At 41.7% G+C, this 20076-nt stretch overlaps 1 protein-coding gene across 1 annotated transcript in view; it reads right to left on the minus strand.

Annotated features, from left to right (window-relative positions):
* The window catches only part of UMOD (uromodulin), a 260131-nt gene that overhangs the window by 144697 nt on the left and 95358 nt on the right, over positions 1 to 20076 (minus strand). The window contains exons 7-10 of the mRNA XM_086939738.1: positions 18710 to 18847; positions 18600 to 18614; positions 2687 to 3484; positions 2498 to 2602 (exon numbers count right to left, since the gene is read on the minus strand). Coding sequence (XP_086795864.1) covers positions 2498 to 2602; positions 2687 to 3484; positions 18600 to 18614; positions 18710 to 18847 — 1056 coding nt within the window. The remainder of the gene's footprint in view (positions 1 to 2497; positions 2603 to 2686; positions 3485 to 18599; positions 18615 to 18709; positions 18848 to 20076) is intronic.

Here is a 20076-nt window from a genome sequence, read left to right on the forward strand (position 1 = left end):
GTGGTAGAAGACCTGAGATATGGTTAAGGCTACTTTAATGAGTGGCTCAAGCAGTGCTGCAGTCCAACTAGCTGAATGTAATTCCATGCCCTGCCCGCATGTAGTGCAATGCACTAGGGACTTATAAGTAAATTGATATGCCAATTGGGTATGAACCAATGATACCATGTTTAGAGGACACAGCACATGCACCTTAGCACTGGTTAGTAGTGGTTGAGTGCTCAGAGTCCTAAAGCCCAAAAGAATAAGGTCCGAAAAAGGGGTGGAAGAACGCAAAAATTTGGGGTGACCCTTCAGAGAGGGTCATTTTATTTGAGGTGACCCTTCAGAGAGGGTCATATTCTCTCCAATAACTCAAGGCTGCTTACAAAAGGTAGTATCTACTATGTAGAATCTTTCCCATGAAAACCTTTCTGCAGAACCAAAATGCTGTGTGGAGCATAATCAATGCAAGTCAACTGTCACTCACACATACGGAGTTACTCAAGAATTTAAACATTAATAACATGTTCAATACCTCTACACAGATATGGTGCATTAGGAGCACACACATGTTTTGTAAATACTTACACTGATTAGCTACACCCAAGCTCTAAACAATTACATCCCCCCACCGAAACTCACACGCAAGATAGACCTCTGTCTGAAACATTTAACAACCTTTGACTCCTCTCCCCACATCATTGACTCCGCTAAATCCTTGGGAATCACCTTAAAACAAACTCTTGAATATGCATGTGCATAACAGTAATGCTACCAAAGAAGCTAATCTTCAGTTGAGTGTCTTAAGGAAACATAGACCCTTCCTCCCACAGGCCAATTTAAAAACGGCAGTACAAGCTCTAGTGTTGCCAAGATTGGACTACGGATGCATCACTCTAAGCGGATTTACCAAGTACTAGCTGGCCCCGCTGATGGCATCTTTAGCGCTGCAGCCAGGCTCGTCTCTAGAACAAAAAGAAATAACCAAATTTCACCGACCTTAAAAGAACTGAATCGGCTACCATATGAGGCAAGAATACAACTAAAGATCACCTGCATGACCCATAAAGGCCTTCATCTCAAAATCCCCAGTTACTTAGCACAAAAGCTAGTGCCATCTGGAGGTTGCAAAGACTTGCAAAGTGTGAGCTTATTACTACTGAAACCACAATCCTTCCACAAAAAGAGAATGTGCTGCAGAGCCTTCTCCGGTATCGCACCGAAGATTTGGAATTCCTTACCTCCAGATAAACGCAGAATCCCTTCCTCCTCCTCCTTCAAAAACGAAGTGAAAATGCTTCTAATGAACTAATTCACTTCCTAAAACGTTAAATCATACGTCACTGTAAGCAACTTATGTTATCTTATTTACCACTGTCTACCTCTTTCTGTATTGAATGTCAATTACTGAATGTATGTATATTACCCCTCAACCATCTAATGTATCTAAACATTGTATTGTAAAGCGCTCTGATACCCTCCATGGTCATGTTTGCGCAATATTAAACCATATAAATAAATAATTATAATTTCCGGTAGTTACTTGCCACTATGTAAACTGCAAAAAAACTAGCACTCTCATTGGAGGATGTCTTGAGTGATGCCATCAATGATGTAAGTTGATATGTGATGAGTGAAGTCATAAATGATGTCATAGTACATGTTATGAGTGATGTCATTTGTGAGGTCATTAGCAGTGCATGGCTGGGGAGCAAGTTCTAGTTAGCTTGCTGGCTATAACGGGTGAATTTCTGTGTTTTATTTAGTTCAAACGCTAACAATATCACTGAGAAATTCACCTTGCTATAACATCACTTTAACCTTTAGGTTTTTCAGTGTGTTTTGCCTAGTTTGTGCATGAACGTTTCAGGGTGACCTGTCAAGTGCAGACCAAAAAACAAAGGGGGTCGGAAAGCTGAAAATCCCCTTGCATTTTCCACAGACTTTTTAAAAAGGTCCACCACAAAAACTCCTGAACGGAATTACACCAAATTTGGCAGGAAGCTAGATCTTGGTTTGTTGTAAATCCATTTAATAGTTTTTGGGAATCTAAGGTGCAAATATATTTGTATATCTGGACGGTTGAAGGACTCTTGCAAGAGTCCCTCAAACCCCAGTGGCGGCTGGTAGAGGGAGTGCTGTGGGCGGTGGGCGGGGTAATGTAGTAAAGTAAGTAAATAAATACATTTTATGAAATTTTATGTAACAACACTTCAACATTTAGTTTGTTTAGTTTGTTCATTGAATATATATATATTATATATAAGGATTTGCCGATGACTGAAATAAACTAATTTCACCACGCACTATGGATTTGAGCTCGGTTCTTTTGGTTTGTAAATACCGACGATTGGAGAAAAAAAAAATTATATATATATATATATATATATATATATATATATATATATATATATATATATATATATATATATATATATATATATATACTTTTTTCTTTATTTCATGTAAATTGAAACTTATTGGATCCATATACTCTTTTTAGTAATTCACATACCAGCGATTGACCCGTTTTTTTTGCAATAGCATCCTCGCACACCATTCACTTCTTTGCATTCCTCTTCAGCTGTGCAGGAGCAGGGATTATCCACATAGGTAGGATCTGAGTGAGTATATAAAAAGGTAATTATCATGATGCCATATGTTGTAATTAAATAATGTTTTAAAATATTTATGTTATACATACCTGTGCAATAAGTCAAAGTGCAGACTGGAGTTGAAGTTATGTTATAGACGAAGTACCCACCGGGGCACATCTTTATCTGCACAAAGGTTGACCAGAGGCAGCAACTTGAGCCCCAGTTGGCACAAGCAGTACGGTTGACTATTATGTCTGTGGTTGTTGGGTGGGATCCATTGATCCACATGGGGGCATGCGTGTTGCATCGCAGTTGTGGTACACACACTTCTGACATACGTACACCGCCGCTGCCAATGAAGCGATACCACCCTTTTTTCATATTGTCACAATTGAGAGGAAGTGATCCAGAAGTATACAAGGTACTCCTCCAGGGTTCATTGAGAACAGTATGATTCATACAAGGGTCGAAGCAAGAATAGGACCCGAAGTCCTTAACACAGTCTTTTCCAATACCACAAGAATTTGTATTGCATTCATTTGGTTCACAAACATACCCATTTCCAAAGTAGCCAGGAGGACATGTACAAGCATATGACCCAGGGTAATTAGTACACGTTGCTACTGCATGACATCTGCTTAAACTAGGTATCGAACACTCATTAATGTCCACACAGGCATTTCTGGCATCTAATGTGTAACCATAGTAACAGCTGCAGGTGAAGGAGCCGAATGTGTTGATGCAGACGGCATTTGTACAGTTGTTCGACCAGGAGTTCAAGCACTCGTCTATATCTGAACACTTAAAGCCATCGCCAATGAAGCCATCTTTGCAGGAACATTCTGGAACACCGAAGTATACTTCACATGTTGCATTGCTGTGGCAATCTGAGCAGCGTGCTGGGGCTGGGAAAACACAAACATTGTCCAGTGAGCTGCTCAAGTATGTAAATCACATAATCAAATTACCCTGTATGTAAATTGCTGTTAAAGCCATTCCACTTATAGCACCCAATATATTACATGAACACAATATGGTTTATAGTCATAAGGAATCAAAAACAAAAATTGGGATTTTTTTTTAAAGAGTTTTATAGCGCGAACTTGACCCGAAGATATCAGAAATATATGTACATGAGCACCAATTTCATTACAGATGGACACATACATTTTTGTTAAGCACTGGGAGATTAAGTGATTTGCCCAGAATCACAGGATTTTGAGCGTTGTTGCCGAGACACGAACATCTACCCACAATCAAAAGATGTTGAGCGTCGTTGCTGAGACTCGACCCGGGTCCCCAGCTTCGAAGTCGACTGCTCTAGCCACAATGATACATCCTCTCCCTAGACCTTTCACCGACTCTACTAAATATGTGCTTACTGGGGTGTAGCCACACTATACCACATATTATATCACATTAGAAAACTATTACACCCACTAAATTGACTGAACTACATTCCGGAATTAGTATAGGTGAGTATATTTGGGGGCAAAGATACCAAGGACAACAAAAGATTAGGACTTAAAGATTAGCTACTGATGACAAGGCCATGAAACATGGTCCACACACCTGAAAATTGCTCGCCTACAGATAAAGACAGGACTACTGTTTGGTTATGAAGCGGCTTAGCTTATTTTAAATATAAACATGTCTAAGTGATAGGACACCGCTGACAAATGTATCTTGACCATGATAACACGGGTGCATAAAATGGGTGTCATGAATAAAACATGATATATACTTCACTGACATAAGCTAAAATCGTATACACTTTGATGCTACTTCTTTTAACATCAATGACGAATGGTAGACATCATAAAGAGCGTGATTCGTTTTTCAGGTTATGGCATATAACAACAAATAACAAAAAAAGCTACCTATGATCAAGTCCAAACACAACTCTCCCAGCAAATGAAGACATTAGGATTAGAAAGCATACCCCCAGCAGACAACCTTTCTCTGCAAGCCAGCCCCAAACTCATATTAAAGTCATTTTGAAACAGCTGTAAAATGAAGGAAGGCATCATAAGTCTGATCATTATCTATGATTTTCAGTCTTTCCTGCCTGACGGTACCAAAAAACCTTCTATAGGATGAACACCTCTTCTCCATCAAATATAATGAGGCAAAGATGTAGACAGTATAGCTTTACATGGTATACCGAGGTAATTTAGTGAAATCAGGGGTACCCCGAGGAGTCACAAGGCTTTAATCAATGGTAATCCTCATTCAATACATGTATTTTCAAAATTTCTTTTGCTGAAAGACAGACTGGATGATGTGGCATCATGGCCACTCTACATCTTAGTATTCGTGAAAGATCTTGGTTTGCATCATGATTGATATGCAACTGCATACTAGTTTCAAATGCCTAGAAGTTTTAATGTCATAGTGTACTTCAGGAAGTGACATTCCTTTACAATGTGGCTGCTCATGTTTATAGGCATCTGAATTCTAAAGTCATATGTATGATGTAATGCTTCTTCAATAGACTTTCAAGCTGCCTTTGCCTATTTTCAGTGTAGGAAAAGTATTCTGCAGAAAGTTCATTGCCAAAGCGCAAAGAAAGCGTAAGCTTCAGGGTTCATTTACTAAATGGTTACCTGTATTTGCATTTGAAATCTACTTTGTATCTTCATATTGTAACTTTTAATTAACATTTACATTTGTGCATATTTAGAGTCATTTAGATTAAACTTCCTAAGAATTAAGCATAAAGGTTTTTTCTCAACATATGCTGATTTGATATTGTATTTAAGTTAAAGAATTCTATTTAGTGCATTGGGCAGTTACCATTCTTACAATACAAATATAATCAATATGTAAGGAGAATTATTGATAATTAAATCAAGAAAATTTTAAGTCAGTTTAAAAGTGTTTTGTGTAGGAAGGGGGAAGAAGACTCATTTTTAAAGGGAGAGGAAGAGAAATATTGTAAAGAGAATACCAAAGAAAAAGTGACAAAAAAACAGGCCCTAATTACGATGTCGGTCAGTAAGCCTCTGACCGCTCGTTGGAGACTTACCGACCGACATGGTAGGTTTACATTCTGACCGCCAAATTACAATATCTGTGGATGGAGTGTAAGCCGGCCGGTCAATCTAACTCAGTTCCATTGATCGAAGCGGCCTCATAATTCCCTGAGGACAGAGTTTTCGCTGTCAGGATTATGAAGTAAGTTCCGACAAGCTTTCCATGTCAGCCTTTTGGACATGGAAAGGCTGTCGGAAAGGAACTTTGGGTCCCCTAGCAATGACCCCTTCTCTCCACAGCCTACAGTTGTGGCCCTGGGGGGATCTATGGTGCCACCCTTCACATCCCTCCACCATGTGCTGCCTGCTACACAGTGCAGGGATGTTTACAAACTACAATTTTTCAAATGGAGCTTGTGCTGCGGACAGCTTCCGCCCGCCACCCAAGCTCCCATTGAAAAATGTATGTTTCCGACCACATCCAAATATGGCAGTCGGAACCGCTGAACTTAGATCGGTCAGTTCCCAATCCGTAACGGTGTCGGTCAGAGGCAACTCCAACCGACATCGCAATTAGGCCCATATTAACTTAAGGATACACACATTCTATGCAATACTCTTTTAAATATCTTTAACAAAAATATTGTGATACAAAATATCGCCAAAAAATATTGAGAACACACACAGCACCTTTACATACTTTGCATGTAAAGTAACAAATAATGAGTACAAAAATATTCAAGACCAAAACAACATAATAAAATAAGATTAGTACATCAAATTTTAAACATTATATCAATTAAAAAAGACCATTTACAAAACTAAACATATAATATGAAAAGTATAGCAAAATGGTTATAACTTACAAGAATAAAATATATACTTTAAAATAAATGTAAAAAATATATAAATTTCAAGTAAATAAAATTGTTAAATAAAAAGAAAATATAAACTCAAAATATTAATAATATTTCATAATAATAACAAACAATGGAAATTTTAAATTTTAAAATATTAAAATAAAATATAAAAAAATGTTTAAACAAAATAACTTTTTAGAAATTAAATCATAAAAATATGTTATTCATTTTAAACAAATTCACACAAAAATTGGGAGAAGGTCAATTTGCTACTCTCACTACAGTCTAAGCAACAGTGAAGAATCTTTCAAATTTTCTATTGCCACTCCCACCACAGCAACAGTAGGAAAAGTGACTTTTAAGGTGTGACATTTATTATTTCCATACTGGCTTAAGCTACAGTAGAGAAAGTGTTAGACTTTGCAGGGATTTAATTACTATTACTACTCCAATCTAATCAACAGTTGGGAAAGTGTTGGACTTTGGTGCGTTTGGATTTACTATTATCAATTCAACTTAAGCAACAATAGGCACAGTGGTGTAGGAAGAGTGGGACGGTCCGCCCTGGCCAGCGTGGGTTTTGGGCGTCGCAGGGAGCCCCCCTTCTCTTAACTGTAGCCCTCTGGCGGTCGCAGGGCAGCAAATGCAGGGACTGTCTCCACCTCCACCCCCTCTCACCTGCTGCCATCGCGGGGTGGCAAACAGGCAGCAAAAGGTCTAGCTACGCCACTGAGTAGACAACGTTATGGACTTTGGAGGGGTCAGTTTTACTATTCTCACTCCGTTATAATCAAAAGTAAGGAACATGTTGAACATTGGAGGGGTCTGTTTTACTATTTGTACTCCATCATGAGCACTATTAGGGAACGTGTTAAACATTTGAGGGGACAGGTCTATTACTCTCACTACAACCTGAGCAACAGTCAGGAAAGTGTTTGACAATGGAAGGGCCATATTTACTATTCACACTCCAGTGTAACCAACAGTAGGGTCTCTGGTGGGGCTAGGTTTGCTATTCATAATCCAGTGTAAGCAGACATAGGAAAGTGTTGAGCCTTAGATTCACACTCTTGAAATAATAAAAAAACGAAATATACATAAAATAAATAAACAAGTAATTATTGCAACAAACAAAGATGTCATTTATATAAAAGCTAAAATGACTAAATTAACAACTAAAAATATAAAATTATTAAAAGATATTACAAATTAAAGACATTAAAAAATAGATTTTAAAAATGCACTACCCCATTACCAAAATAATCGCAAAAGACAAATAAAAACAAAGCTAGAAAACAATTAACAGTACACATTATCGAAAAAAATATTAACACTCTAAAAATGTATTACAGAAAAAACCTAAAACATGATAAAACTATTAACTACATTTAGAGAATCAATAATCAAATTGATTTTAAAAATAACTTTAAAAACAAATCTGTTACTTAATGGGAAAAAAATTCCATAATTAATAATTGCATTAGAAAATTAGAATTGATCAAATTAGGAAACTATTTATAAACAATTAAAAAATAGATATAAAAAAACATGGGGGGAACTAGAGGGCACACATTAAGATGGTTGCGCCATAGTGCAGCTCCGCTGGCCGAATTGCCAATCCGTCCATTATCCTGTTCTTTCGGCGACATCCGATACCTCAAATTGGAGGAAATCACGGCTGGACTGCAGCAGACAGAGCTGATGCAGTTAATTTACAGGAAGCTGCCCGGATTGCTGCGCCCTGCGAACCGTTGCGATTGCGACCCTGTGAGCAACATGGTGGCCCTGTGAAACAGCGGAGACCTTTGCTGGAGATAAGCAACATGGCTGCCTTTGGGACACCGAGCGCGTAGATCTGAGCTGCGAGTGCACAACTGTATTGTATGCCCTGATCGCCGATCCCGGTGCCCGCTGGAGCCTGTGTTGAATCAATTAACGGGAAACCGGGTGGGGAGGCGATGCTCTAGTGCACTGTGTGCCCCTTCCTCTCCTGACAGATGCTGCGTGGCAGACGCAGAGCCCTGTAGGACTCTCGCATGCTGCTGGAGGTGAGGCGGTCTGGCCTGAGTGAGAGGGAGCCCAGGTGAAGGAGCCTGCTGATACGCTGTGCGTGGAGGGCCCAGGCTGGGACTGCCCGAGTGAGTGATCTGCCTCTGTTGCCCATGCGGGCGTGGCACGGTGGCCGGGCTCGCCTTCAGGCACTGCGATCTATGGCTGATTGGGCCCTTGCTAAATAAGCACGAATTTACCGGATGGTGGAGGACATGATAATATAGACTGGACCCAGTCCTTGCTATACGCCTGTGGCATGACTTTAGTGTCTGAGTGTCCCCACTGCCTATTGAAATGTGCATAAATAAAGCCGTACACCTCATGGTTTGCTCTAACTCTGGTGCTTTGAATTTGTGGACAATTTGCAGAGGCGACGCTGTGTACTTTACGCCAGTGTGGGGTACGCCCTCCCCCGCTGGGCATTTGAGTTATTGCGAAGGACAGTTTTAACAATCCTTGTGAGTACTTCGCTTAGGGGTGCTGGCTGACGCTCCTTGTTGGACGACGTAATCGCCCCGAGCGGGTGGTGAGCCCAACGAGGTGAAAGGCTATTTACTCAATATTATGCACAAGGCTGCTGAGCATAGCTGTGGTGCATAGGGAGGCAGATATGGGCAAAACAGACAGAAATCAATCACGCCTCACCGTTGAGACGCGAAAACCCGGTAAATTGCAGCCGAGGGCTACCTCAGAGTCCAAGCTGGATGCTCTTTCAGAAAACCCATCATCACTCGAGGCAACGCTCCTTGCCATGCAAAGCAGTCTGCAGTCCATAGATGGCAAAAATGGATGCTCTAAATCTCAGGATGGATCACATGTCCGCAAAACTAGATAAACATGCCGCCAGGCTAGGTAAGGCTGAAAAGCGCATCTCGGATACAGAAGACACCTACAACCCTTGGTTTCCAAGACCCTTGACATCGAGAAGGTGCTCGCTGTCATTCAGGCTAAAAACACGGACCTGGAGTCCAGGTCTCGACAAAACAACCTACGGATTACTGACCTGCAGGAATCGACTAATACTGGGAGACTGGAATCCTACGTCGAAGTCATGCTCCGGGAGATTTTCAGGCAGAGCAGCTATCTCAGATGCTGATCGTTGAAAGAGCTCATCGTTCCCTGGAGGCTCCTCCCCCTCCAGGTGCCCCGCCAAGACTGATTATTTCCCGCCTGCTGAACTACAGGGACCGTGACTCAGTACTGTGTATGTCCCGGGAGAAGGGTACCATAAATTCTCAGGGCAATAACTTGGCTTTCTACCTAGACTTCACCGCTGCGGTCAAGGCGTCCAGAAGGGAATATCAGCCTGTGAAGAAACTGCTGATGGCGGAGAATGTTCCCTTTGCCATGTTGTGCCCGGCTTCGCATTGGAGTGGAGGGCAAAGCAAAGGTTTTCACCAATCCCAAGCTAGCTCTGGAGTATGTAAAACCCATCAAATGAAACGGGTGTGCTGCCCCTGGTGCACCGGATGAAGAGGACTGATTGCAGCTGTACATTGTGCGTTGATGCGTCTGTTAGGTCCTGTAGTATTACGAGGTGGGGTTGTTAGCCTCACGGAACCTGTATATTCCCACAGGTGTGCGGGTGGGTTGCCTGCTCAACGGTTTTTCTTGCTACCCCCCTGGTCCGACTGTTCACCAATTGTGTTGTGAGTATTGTAAAATATCATTGCCAAAACGAATATGCAATTGTATCCTACTTTGTTTAGAAATTTAAATAGATGAGAGAGATTCCTCTAGAGTATTTGGCTGCCTCCCTTTTCACCTGGGAGGTTGAATGTGTGCTGCCTTTCCCCCAGGGGTATACCCCATATTTAACTGTGACTATGCTTTGCACTTGGGGTCTATTTCTTTGTTCCTGGGATGGCTTTGGCAATTTCGGAGTGCTAATGTGGGTGTAGAGAGGGAGCGGGAGGCCGGGCACTGTGGGATTGTTTTATGTGGTTGCCTAGAATTCATGGACACCATTGCTGTTTTACATTTTCCCCTTTCTCATAGATGCAATGCGTATATCATTTATAGCATACATGACAGTGCTGGATAAGGAACCGATCTCCTGCATGACATGGAATGTTTGCAGGCTGAACCCCCCAAAAAAATCAGACAAGTACTGGCCTTTCTGGATAGGCATAGTGTTAAGGTTGCTCTCCTCCAGGAGACGCATCTGACGAGGCAGACTGAGACCAGGGTTGGCTTGCATTGGGCTGGGTATCGCTTGGGGTCATCATATTGTTCATACACAAAGGGGTAATTACACGCATAACTAAAAATTCTCCCATTCACTATGATCAAATCCTTCACGGATGATGGGGGACGCTACGCTATAGTTCATTGTAAGTTAGCGGGATTGCTTATAACTATAGTAAATATCTACGGGCCCAACATTGATAAGCCAGGGCTCTTTGGGCATTCTTAATGTACTGCGAGAGTGGCCTGAAGCTGAAATCATATGGTGGGGGATGACCTGAACACACACTTGAACCACAGCAATGACAAATCGAGCAAGCAAGGAGTGCAGTCAACCAGGGCAGCACAGGTCATAAACGGCGGGATGGCTGAACTAGGTCTTGTGCACACATGGCCACTACGTAACATTGAAAAGCTGCAGGGCACACATGCATCTGCAGCGCACGGCAGTTGGTCGAGGTTAGACTACTGGTTGTTGACTGAAGGGGCGAATGCATGGGTGTCTACCATAGATGCGTTACCCAGAACTTTATCTGATCACAACCCAGTCAGGATCACTTTACACATCCTGGTGTGAGTCCATCGTCAGTTCACATGGCGGTTCAGATCAGAAGTACTGCGTGATCCGCTGTACACCACTATGATCAGAGATGCTATAGTCCAATACTATAAAAGGGTCTGTGAGTAGTGCTGCTACTATCTGGGAGGTTTTTAAGGGCACTATCAGGGGAATATGCATTAGTACAACAGTAGGTATACTTAAAGATATCTGAGGTCAACTCACTAGAGTGGAGAAAGCACTGACGCAACTTGAGCATGATTATGACGTCATCCCATGCACGCACACATTGTCTCAAATCAAAGGCCTAATTTTAGAATATAATGAGCTGGTAGCGGGGGAGATGCACTATCTCTCTAAGAGACATGTAGCCTGAGTGTATGGCAAGGGAGGAAAACCAGGGCATAACCAAGCCTCCAAGATTAAATCGTGTCATAACAAAAATTGCAGATGACACAGGGAATGACCACTACTATCCGCAGGCAATAGTCGTGCAGTTTCATAGCTGTTACGCTGAGTTGTTTACCTCAAAGGAGGGATTCAACCCCAGGGAATTAAATGACTATCTGGTGGACATCGCTTGTGCATGGCTATCTACTGGGCAACAGGAATATCTATGTCAGCCGATTGAGGCTGTTGACATCCGTGAGGCAATTTGTTTGTTGCCAAACAAAAAGGCACCGGGACCAGATGGCCTCATATAGGAATTTTAAAAGGAGTTTGCAGATGAGCTGATACCGCACATGCTAGACATCTATGAGGAGGCCTATGGGTCAGGTAGGCTACTGCCAATGCATAAAGAAGCTGTGATAATCACCCGTTTAAAAAAAAGAAAAGGCACCTTCCCGTTGTGAGTCATACTGCCCCTTGTCACTTATTAATGCAGATACGAAAATTCTGGCAAAAAGTTTGCCCACTGGACTTCAACCTTTAATGCCGAATCTGGATTTATTTTGGACAGGTTCACATCACACAACTTGCGCACAATTTTTGCAATGTTTCATCTACTCGACCCTGATCTACAGGATGCCTGCTGCAGTTATGCGGGATGCTGCCAAAGCATTCAACTCTATTAAATGAAGTTACATGTTTCAAATACTGCAGAGCATGGGGTTCCCTGACTTTTATAGCAGATGGGTGCAGTTGTTACATACTGATCCATCGGCACGTGTCGGGTAGATGGACTCACATCTAATCTAATTCAGATCAGCAGGGGGACCAGGCAGGGGTGTCCTCTCTCGCCACTTCTCTTTTCCCTAATGTTGGAGCTGCTGGCTTGCATTGTCAGGCATCGCCACAGAGAGGCTGCCCCTCGCTGCACACATCTTCCAGTAGGCATATCGCTTTATGCCGATGACACAGTGCTTTTTGTCAGGGAACCGCAGAGATACTTAGCACAAATCCCACCCGAGTAGATTAGATTTGGGCGTTTCTCTGGGATCAGCATTAACTAGAATAAATCATTGGTGGTGCCTCTAACAGTGAACACTGTTCTTCATGCTCTGGAGTTTCCTCTTGTGTGGTGGACCAACCCTGTTAAATACCTAGGTGTATGGGTTCACCATGATCCGGAAATAGTTGTCAGGGAAAATTACGGTACTGCATGCACCATGCTGGAACAAGAGGTTGCCAGATTGACAGGGATGCCGCTATCATTAGTCGATTGCATAGCCCTCATTAAGATGATCGTTGTGCCTTAATTTTTGTACCTGTTAGCAATATACCAATAAAACTGACCCAGCAATTCTTTAAAACTGTACGCTCATTGTTAGTGAAGTTGGTATGGGGAGGAAAACAACCCAGCGTGTGCTGGGACACACTTACCCTTGATTATAATAAAGGTGGCTTTAGCGTATCGGACTTGCATTTGTACTATCTCTACATGCAGGCGCAATATGCATATTACTGGCACAGCCATCATGAATTCATTCCTCATGTGGCGGTTGAAGATGCTCTCCTATCACTCCTCAAAAGTTGAAACTTTAAAAAAAGGTTTGGACTACCAGACATCTGGACAACAGATTCCAATCACTAAGTCAATCCGCCCAAGGTATGACCTCAATGGGCTAACAAAACAGGTTTCTCCAGCTTGGAGCTTCTTTGTAGCAGCAAATTCATTTGAGCAGGCCCTCAGTGAGTAGATATCTGACCTTTGGTAATTCCTCATCAGTTGCAGCCTGAAACCTTGCCCTGCTGAAAAATTCTGAGCCCTGAAAATGAAACTAAGCGCAAGCTTAGAAATAATGTCCAGGAGAACACACTTTTCCTGCCAACCCCAAAGACTTCAGCCAGACCACATCAAACAGCTATCCAACTTAGCAAGAACTTCCTTTGATATAACCTACAACCTTATCACCGCTGGAGGATTTCAACTTCCATTTCAGAGATGAAGTCCCAAGGTAAAATCTTCTACCAGGATGAGCCTGCTTGGTACATCCGACCCACGCTTCATTACGGTCAGCTTGAAATCTCATGTGGGTCTCAGGATCTTGTGACAATAGGCTATCATTTGTGGATTCTGCTTTTTGGTGCTATTTTACCTTAAATGTTCCAAAATGCGTATCTCTGGTTCCATTTATTAGAGTTTTGTGTTTGATGTCATTCTTTTTGCTTAATTTTACTCTAGTTTTCTAAATTGCAATGGGATTTTTATTGTGTTGTGATTTGGATTGTTTAACTGTGTTGGTACTTCTAAATGCTTTACACATTTTCTTTAGGTTAAGTCTGTCTTCTTTGTGCCATAACTACCAGGGACTAGGCTTTGGTTTAAATTACTGAAACCTTTGACTGGATCTAACAAGTTAGGCATTTTATTACTTGTGGTGGAGTACCTTTCACCTCAATAAATTATTCACATTAGACATATGTAGTATTAAAATAAGAACTTGAAACACAAACCTTGATAAAACACAATAAAATAATTAAATATCAGTATTACAAACAACTATATTTAAAAATGTACATCAGAAAATATGCCTACTTTTAATATTTCTCCCATGATATTTTTGATTTGTGAATATTTTTGGCACTATATTTTTATCAATCGATATATATATAATGATGAACAGTACTCTTGTAACTACAAATTCTTAGAAAAAATCTGTACATCATAAGGGGAAAGAGTGATATGAAAAGTCTCTGAATAAGTGGGTCATTTTCAACATTTGAAAATTGAGAATATTCAATTTGTCAGGGATGTATTACTTTGTTGTGCAAGGAAAATGCAAAACCAACAGGGCAAATGTTGGTACTTTTTAGCCCTTTTTTAAACCTTAACGTGGCAGACATCCTGCTTTAGGCCTCAGGTCTAGGAGTGATGGCCATGATGAGTGGGAAGAGGAGACAGAGATAAGGTATTGTTGGTGCTGATGGTGCAGTGGCACTATGGCCCAGTGATCTGAGGGACCAACTAAACCCCAAGTACAGCTATGTTACTATGCTTTCCTGCATGCATTATGGTCCAGTGCACCCTTGCTGTGCTAGTATTGCTTTGGGCCTCAGAGCAATTACTCATGGGAGGGGAATACTGAAGCAGAGGAGACACCTTATCTTGGACTCTGAGAGATAGTGTGTAGGGGCTGGAACAAGACGAGGACCTATATTTTTTAACAAAGGGCAGACACAGCCCACTTTGCAAAGCAATAGCTATCATTAGTGAAGCAGGGTCAGTGCCACTGGGGTTCAGGCAGGGGTGGGGTCCACTGCATCACAGTTATTACTGTGTTACCTTACAAAAGGAGTAAGGGTGCTCAATTTCTATGCTACTATTATGGCTGTGGATACACTTGCTATACATAAGGGGCAACATCTGTTACTTCATTTTTTTTCTGAAAGTGACAGAGAGACTTTTTCAAGATTCGAGTGATGCTCAGGCATGGTTCGGATAAGGGTAAAAGAGGCGCGGGAGACAGCCTTCTACTCAGAGCAGGGAATCCTAACATCTTGGACAAAATCAATAATGGTTCCCATCTTTAAAAAGGGGGACCGACAAGATGTAAAATGCTACCGGCCCATTTCACTGCTGGATTCGCTCGGGAAAGTAGTGGGGAGAGTCATTCTAGAGCGTCTCCAGCAGTGGACCGAGGACCGGGGCATAATTTCGGATATCCAATTTGGATTCCGAGAAGGATTTGGTACCCTAGAGCAGGTCCTCAATCTTACACTAATAATGGGGAAGTATACACAGGCCATCCCCACCAAGATATATATGGTCTTTGTCGACCTCTCCGCAGCTTTCGACTGCGTGTCGCATAGGAAGCTGTGGAGGGTCTTAGCCCAATTGGGAATAGATCCACCCCTTTTAGACTTTCTCAAAGAACTCTACACCGGGGCTACAGCCAGAGTACGCTTTGGTGTCAATGGTGAGTTGACGTCTCCGTTTAGCGTAGGGCGTGGGGTCAGGCAGGGATGTGTCCTGGCCCCCTTCCTCTTCTCACTCTACACCAATGGTTTGGAGGGGGAGATGTTGGGGGGGGCCCAGGACCTCCCACGCATAAACCGCCGCCTGATCCCAGCCCTGCTCTACGCGGACGACGCCGTCATCTTAGCACGAACACCCAAAGAGCTCCAAAAAGCAGTAAATAGATATACGTCCTTTATGGGCAATTTAGATCTAAAGGTGAACGTAAAAAAAACGTTCGTAATGACAGTTGGCAGACATCGAAAAAGAACCTATCCTATAGTCCTCAATAACCAAAAGCTTGAACCTACCCCACACTATCCTTACTTGGGGGTTGTAATAGATGATCAACTCTCTTGGAAGCAAGCAGTGAGCACAAGGGCACTTTTATTTAGGAGATCAATTGCAGCACTAAAAACTTTCTCTCGGAAACTAGGCAAGAGACCACCAACAGAGCTACTTAAGATCTATAATGCCAAATGCCAGGCTATAGCAACATATGGTGCAGGAGTCTGGGGGTATACAGATGTTAGTCCTATTCAAAGGGTGGAAAACACCTTCTTAAGATTCTTATTAGCTACCCCCAAAGGCACCTCAATCTATGCAATGCACCTAGAATTAGCCATACCCTACTTAGAGGACTTAATTAAAATTGAACCTCTGATGTTGTGGCGACGCATCTGGAAATCAAGCAAAAATGTTTTGACCCAAGCCATTATCACAGATGCAATGAATATGGACAACTCCGTAAAAATAAAGTGGCTCCTATATGTCAGGAACTTTCTTACTGATTTAGGCCTTGAGAGCTACTATTTAGACCCGACAACCATAACGGACATCCCAAAAAAAGATCTGAAACGCCAAGCATTATGCCATTTGGAAACGTTAAGACTCACATCCAACTCCACAAAAACGGCAGTGATCCATTCAAATATGATCCAAATAGCCTTTGTCATTCACCCGTACTTAGAACTTCAAATACCAACTTACGAGAGAATGCTTATTACAAGATTTAGGCTAAATATGTTCTTTAGAATGGTCACCTTCCCGTCACAAAATTGTTGGGACGCCTTACTCCCGCCTTGTCCTTGTGACGGTATATCAATGCAGTCGAATCTGCACGTAATCCTGCTCTGTAAATACCATCAAGCCCACAGAAAGATCTGGCTTTTACCGATACTGAAATCTTGGGGATTGAGACAGTGCAGACCTGCCCTTTTAAGACTGCAAATGTTGGAAACACCGAATGTCTGTTATTTTATTAGTAGTTTCTTAAAATGTATTGTGAAACACAGAAAGAATCTTTAAAAACCTTGCCACACCGACCATAAGCGGTATTTTTCACATTTCCTGATTAACTTTTCTCTTTTTAACTGCGATATGAATTTTATCGGAATCAAATGTAACATGCTTACTTTTACTGTGTTTTGACATCTTGTGTACTTTTATGGTTTTTCCATTGTGAATAAGCCGAATAAAGATTTATTATTATTATTACTGTGTTACCTTACAAAAGGAGTAAGGGTGCTCAATTTCTATGCTACTATTATGGCTGTGGATACACTTGCTATACATAAGGGGCAACATCTGTTACTTCATTTTTTTTCTGAAAGTGACAGAGAGACTTTTTCAAGATTCGAGTGATGCTCAGGCATGGTTCGGATAAGGGTAAAAGAGGCGCGGGAGACAGCCTTCTACTCAGAGCAGCTGCTATCATTAGTTTCTAGGTGCAACTTCATTGGGACTCAGGAGTGTCAGGGGTTCACCACCCCAGTCATGAGGAGCAGTGCTTTTGTCAGTTTCTTTTACAAGACTCATATTTATTATAAATGGCTGACCCCATCCACTTCTAAATTTAAAGTACATCCCATATAATGACCCCCCCCCCCTTTCTGGCCATCTCTTTGACTGTATACATGGATCTGCTCCTTTTCTATTTCTTCTGGGCCATTACTTTGAGGTCCAAGGGGTCAGGACTATCCTGGCTCTGCAACTGAATGCAACCCTGCTGTTCTCCTCTAGGCCACCTCATCAACTCATCTGAAAAGTTGTCTGTATGTACCCAGAGGCCGAAGTGGGAGGAATCTATGGGGACCCCCCCATGCTTCTTAATTTTTCAAAAACTGTTCTCATACTTTTTGTTGAAAGACAACTCTAAAATACGTTTCATGCAGCCCTTGAGATGTCTCTGACTGAAAATTAACAGAGTGTTGTGTCTCCTGTGCTGTGTTGCAGAGAAAGGGTCAGAGAGATAAGAAAACTGGTTGTCTCATCAGTGTGCCTGCCACCTGAAACAAATGTAACTATGTGTAATTGCTTAATCAGCAAATGCAAAGGCTGCTTGGAAGCCTTACAGACTTTTGAACAAGTCACTTGACGCTTCAAGGTGACATATATGCATTTTGAGGGGTAATGTAAAAGGGTATCAGCTGATTTCTGCAATGCATTCTTTTAATGTATACCTTTAAAAATGTTTGCACTAGGTACAGTCTGATTGCATACTGCTAAAACATATACATTGAAAGCATTTATTTTACCCTAAACACCAAGGGGCATATTTTTGAGCCCATTGCTGTGCCATAGTGTTCCTTTGTGTGATGCGCAAATCACAAAATCATATCTATGAGGTCACACAAAGCCACTTTGGCTGGCTTTGAATGGCCTCATATATATGGAGTAAGGCAAGGCAGAGCGAAACGCTGCGTTGCCTTACTCTACAACACACATAGAAAGAGGAAAAAGTCGCCCAGAATAGCTTTGGTGCAGGAAGGTGCCCCTTCCTGCACAGAAACAATCCTGCTGACAACACAGGCACTCTTGCTATGCTGAAACGTGTCAAACCAAAGAACAGGAAATAGAAACACTTAAAGATCTGTACATTTCTGTTGCTACCAACTATCAGCATAGTTACCATCATGGAGTATGTCATCCGGATGCCCTTCAACCAGTATCTAATAAATTCCTTCTTTCCAAAAAAAGTACACTTACTTGATATGTTTGTAGCTGCAAAACAATGAGAGAAAATTGAAATTAGAAAACCATTCCTAGTAGAAAGAGGCTGGTTTGACAATTTCTCAGGTGGTTTGTTCATGATATACCTGTAAACCCTTCAACTCGAATGCTATGAGCACTTGCTGCACTTATGTTCATCGACCAGATGCCCAACTGAGGGTTCTTCACTTGATACATTGATCCCCAACTTTCTGAGATGATTCTGGTTGGCTCCACTTCTCGAGCTATATACATGAATAAAAACATTTGGTAAGAATTAGCTGTGAAACTGCTATGTGAATAAATTGCCCGAACATTTTGAACTGGAGGTACAGAGCCTTCCTTGGAACTCGGTTGCCAAGAAGATTTCCTCATAGTCACTGTGAAGGAATAAAAATGCGGCATCATTTGGTATGAGATTAAAAGTCATGGGGTATATTAGCAAGAACCTCGTTAAAATTATAGCTGTTTTAGGGGCAGGAAAGTGCTGCTAAAACAGCAATAATGGGCTTGTTAATATGCGTTATAGAATTCCAATAGAAGCCCAGGTTAGATGTCTAGGACATCTAACCTGGGCTTCTAACGGAGATCATTTTAACGAGGTTCTTGCTAATATGCCCCCATGTTTTGATGGATCCATCAAGTTTAAATTAGTTTGACAGTGGTTGGACAAGACTATTTGTATGAAAGAATGGGAATGTGCATGAATTTCGGGAAACTGAGCTAATCATCAATTAAAATCTCATGGATGGTATGGTCAGCAGTGAGTAACTCTGGAGCAACAGTAAGCCTACGGTGTAGTGGGTAGACAGGAGTTAGCTGTGGGAAGTGCCTGGTACTGATGTGTTGTGTTTTTATAGAGTTTCCAGCCCAAGGGTGAAAATATACTGCATCCCTCTGAAAACGTTGCCATTTCACAGTCTAATTGTGACTAATAGAAGCTTGAAGAGAAAATACACATTTTCAGAAAGATGAGGATATTTAGAGGTTTGTAGCTCAGATACAAAGTTACAATGATAAAGTTAGGTGTAGACTGAGACAACCACCTGCGTGAGCGTACTTCGACTTCTCCAGGCTGTAGATGTAATAAAATCTAGCATTTAGTGGCGTGAATGGATCAAGGTACTGAAGACATTCCTCGTTTGACCATCCCTCATTTTGCCCACAGGAATCCTTTGATGTACTGATTTCAATCTGTCTGTTGCTCTAAGGAAATTGATCTTTGCCAAGGGACAGATGCATGGACAACATAATCTGGCTCTTCCCTTTCATTGGACTACTGTTCCAAAAGAAATAATGACCAGCACCTCTTCAACCTTCCCAGCATCATATTATTTACACTACCCTCACAAGTAGGCTATTTCACCTGTCTCTACATAGTTCCCCCGATAATAAAAAAAAAAGCACAGATCAGGCCCACCAACATCTGCACCTGCAATCTGCCTGTCGCATTACGATGCAGCGGGCGCAGGCA

This window comes from Lissotriton vulgaris, chromosome 10, assembly GCF_964263255.1.
Source record: "Lissotriton vulgaris chromosome 10, aLisVul1.2, whole genome shotgun sequence".
In the NCBI taxonomy this organism is placed as follows: domain Eukaryota; kingdom Metazoa; phylum Chordata; class Amphibia; order Caudata; family Salamandridae; genus Lissotriton; species Lissotriton vulgaris.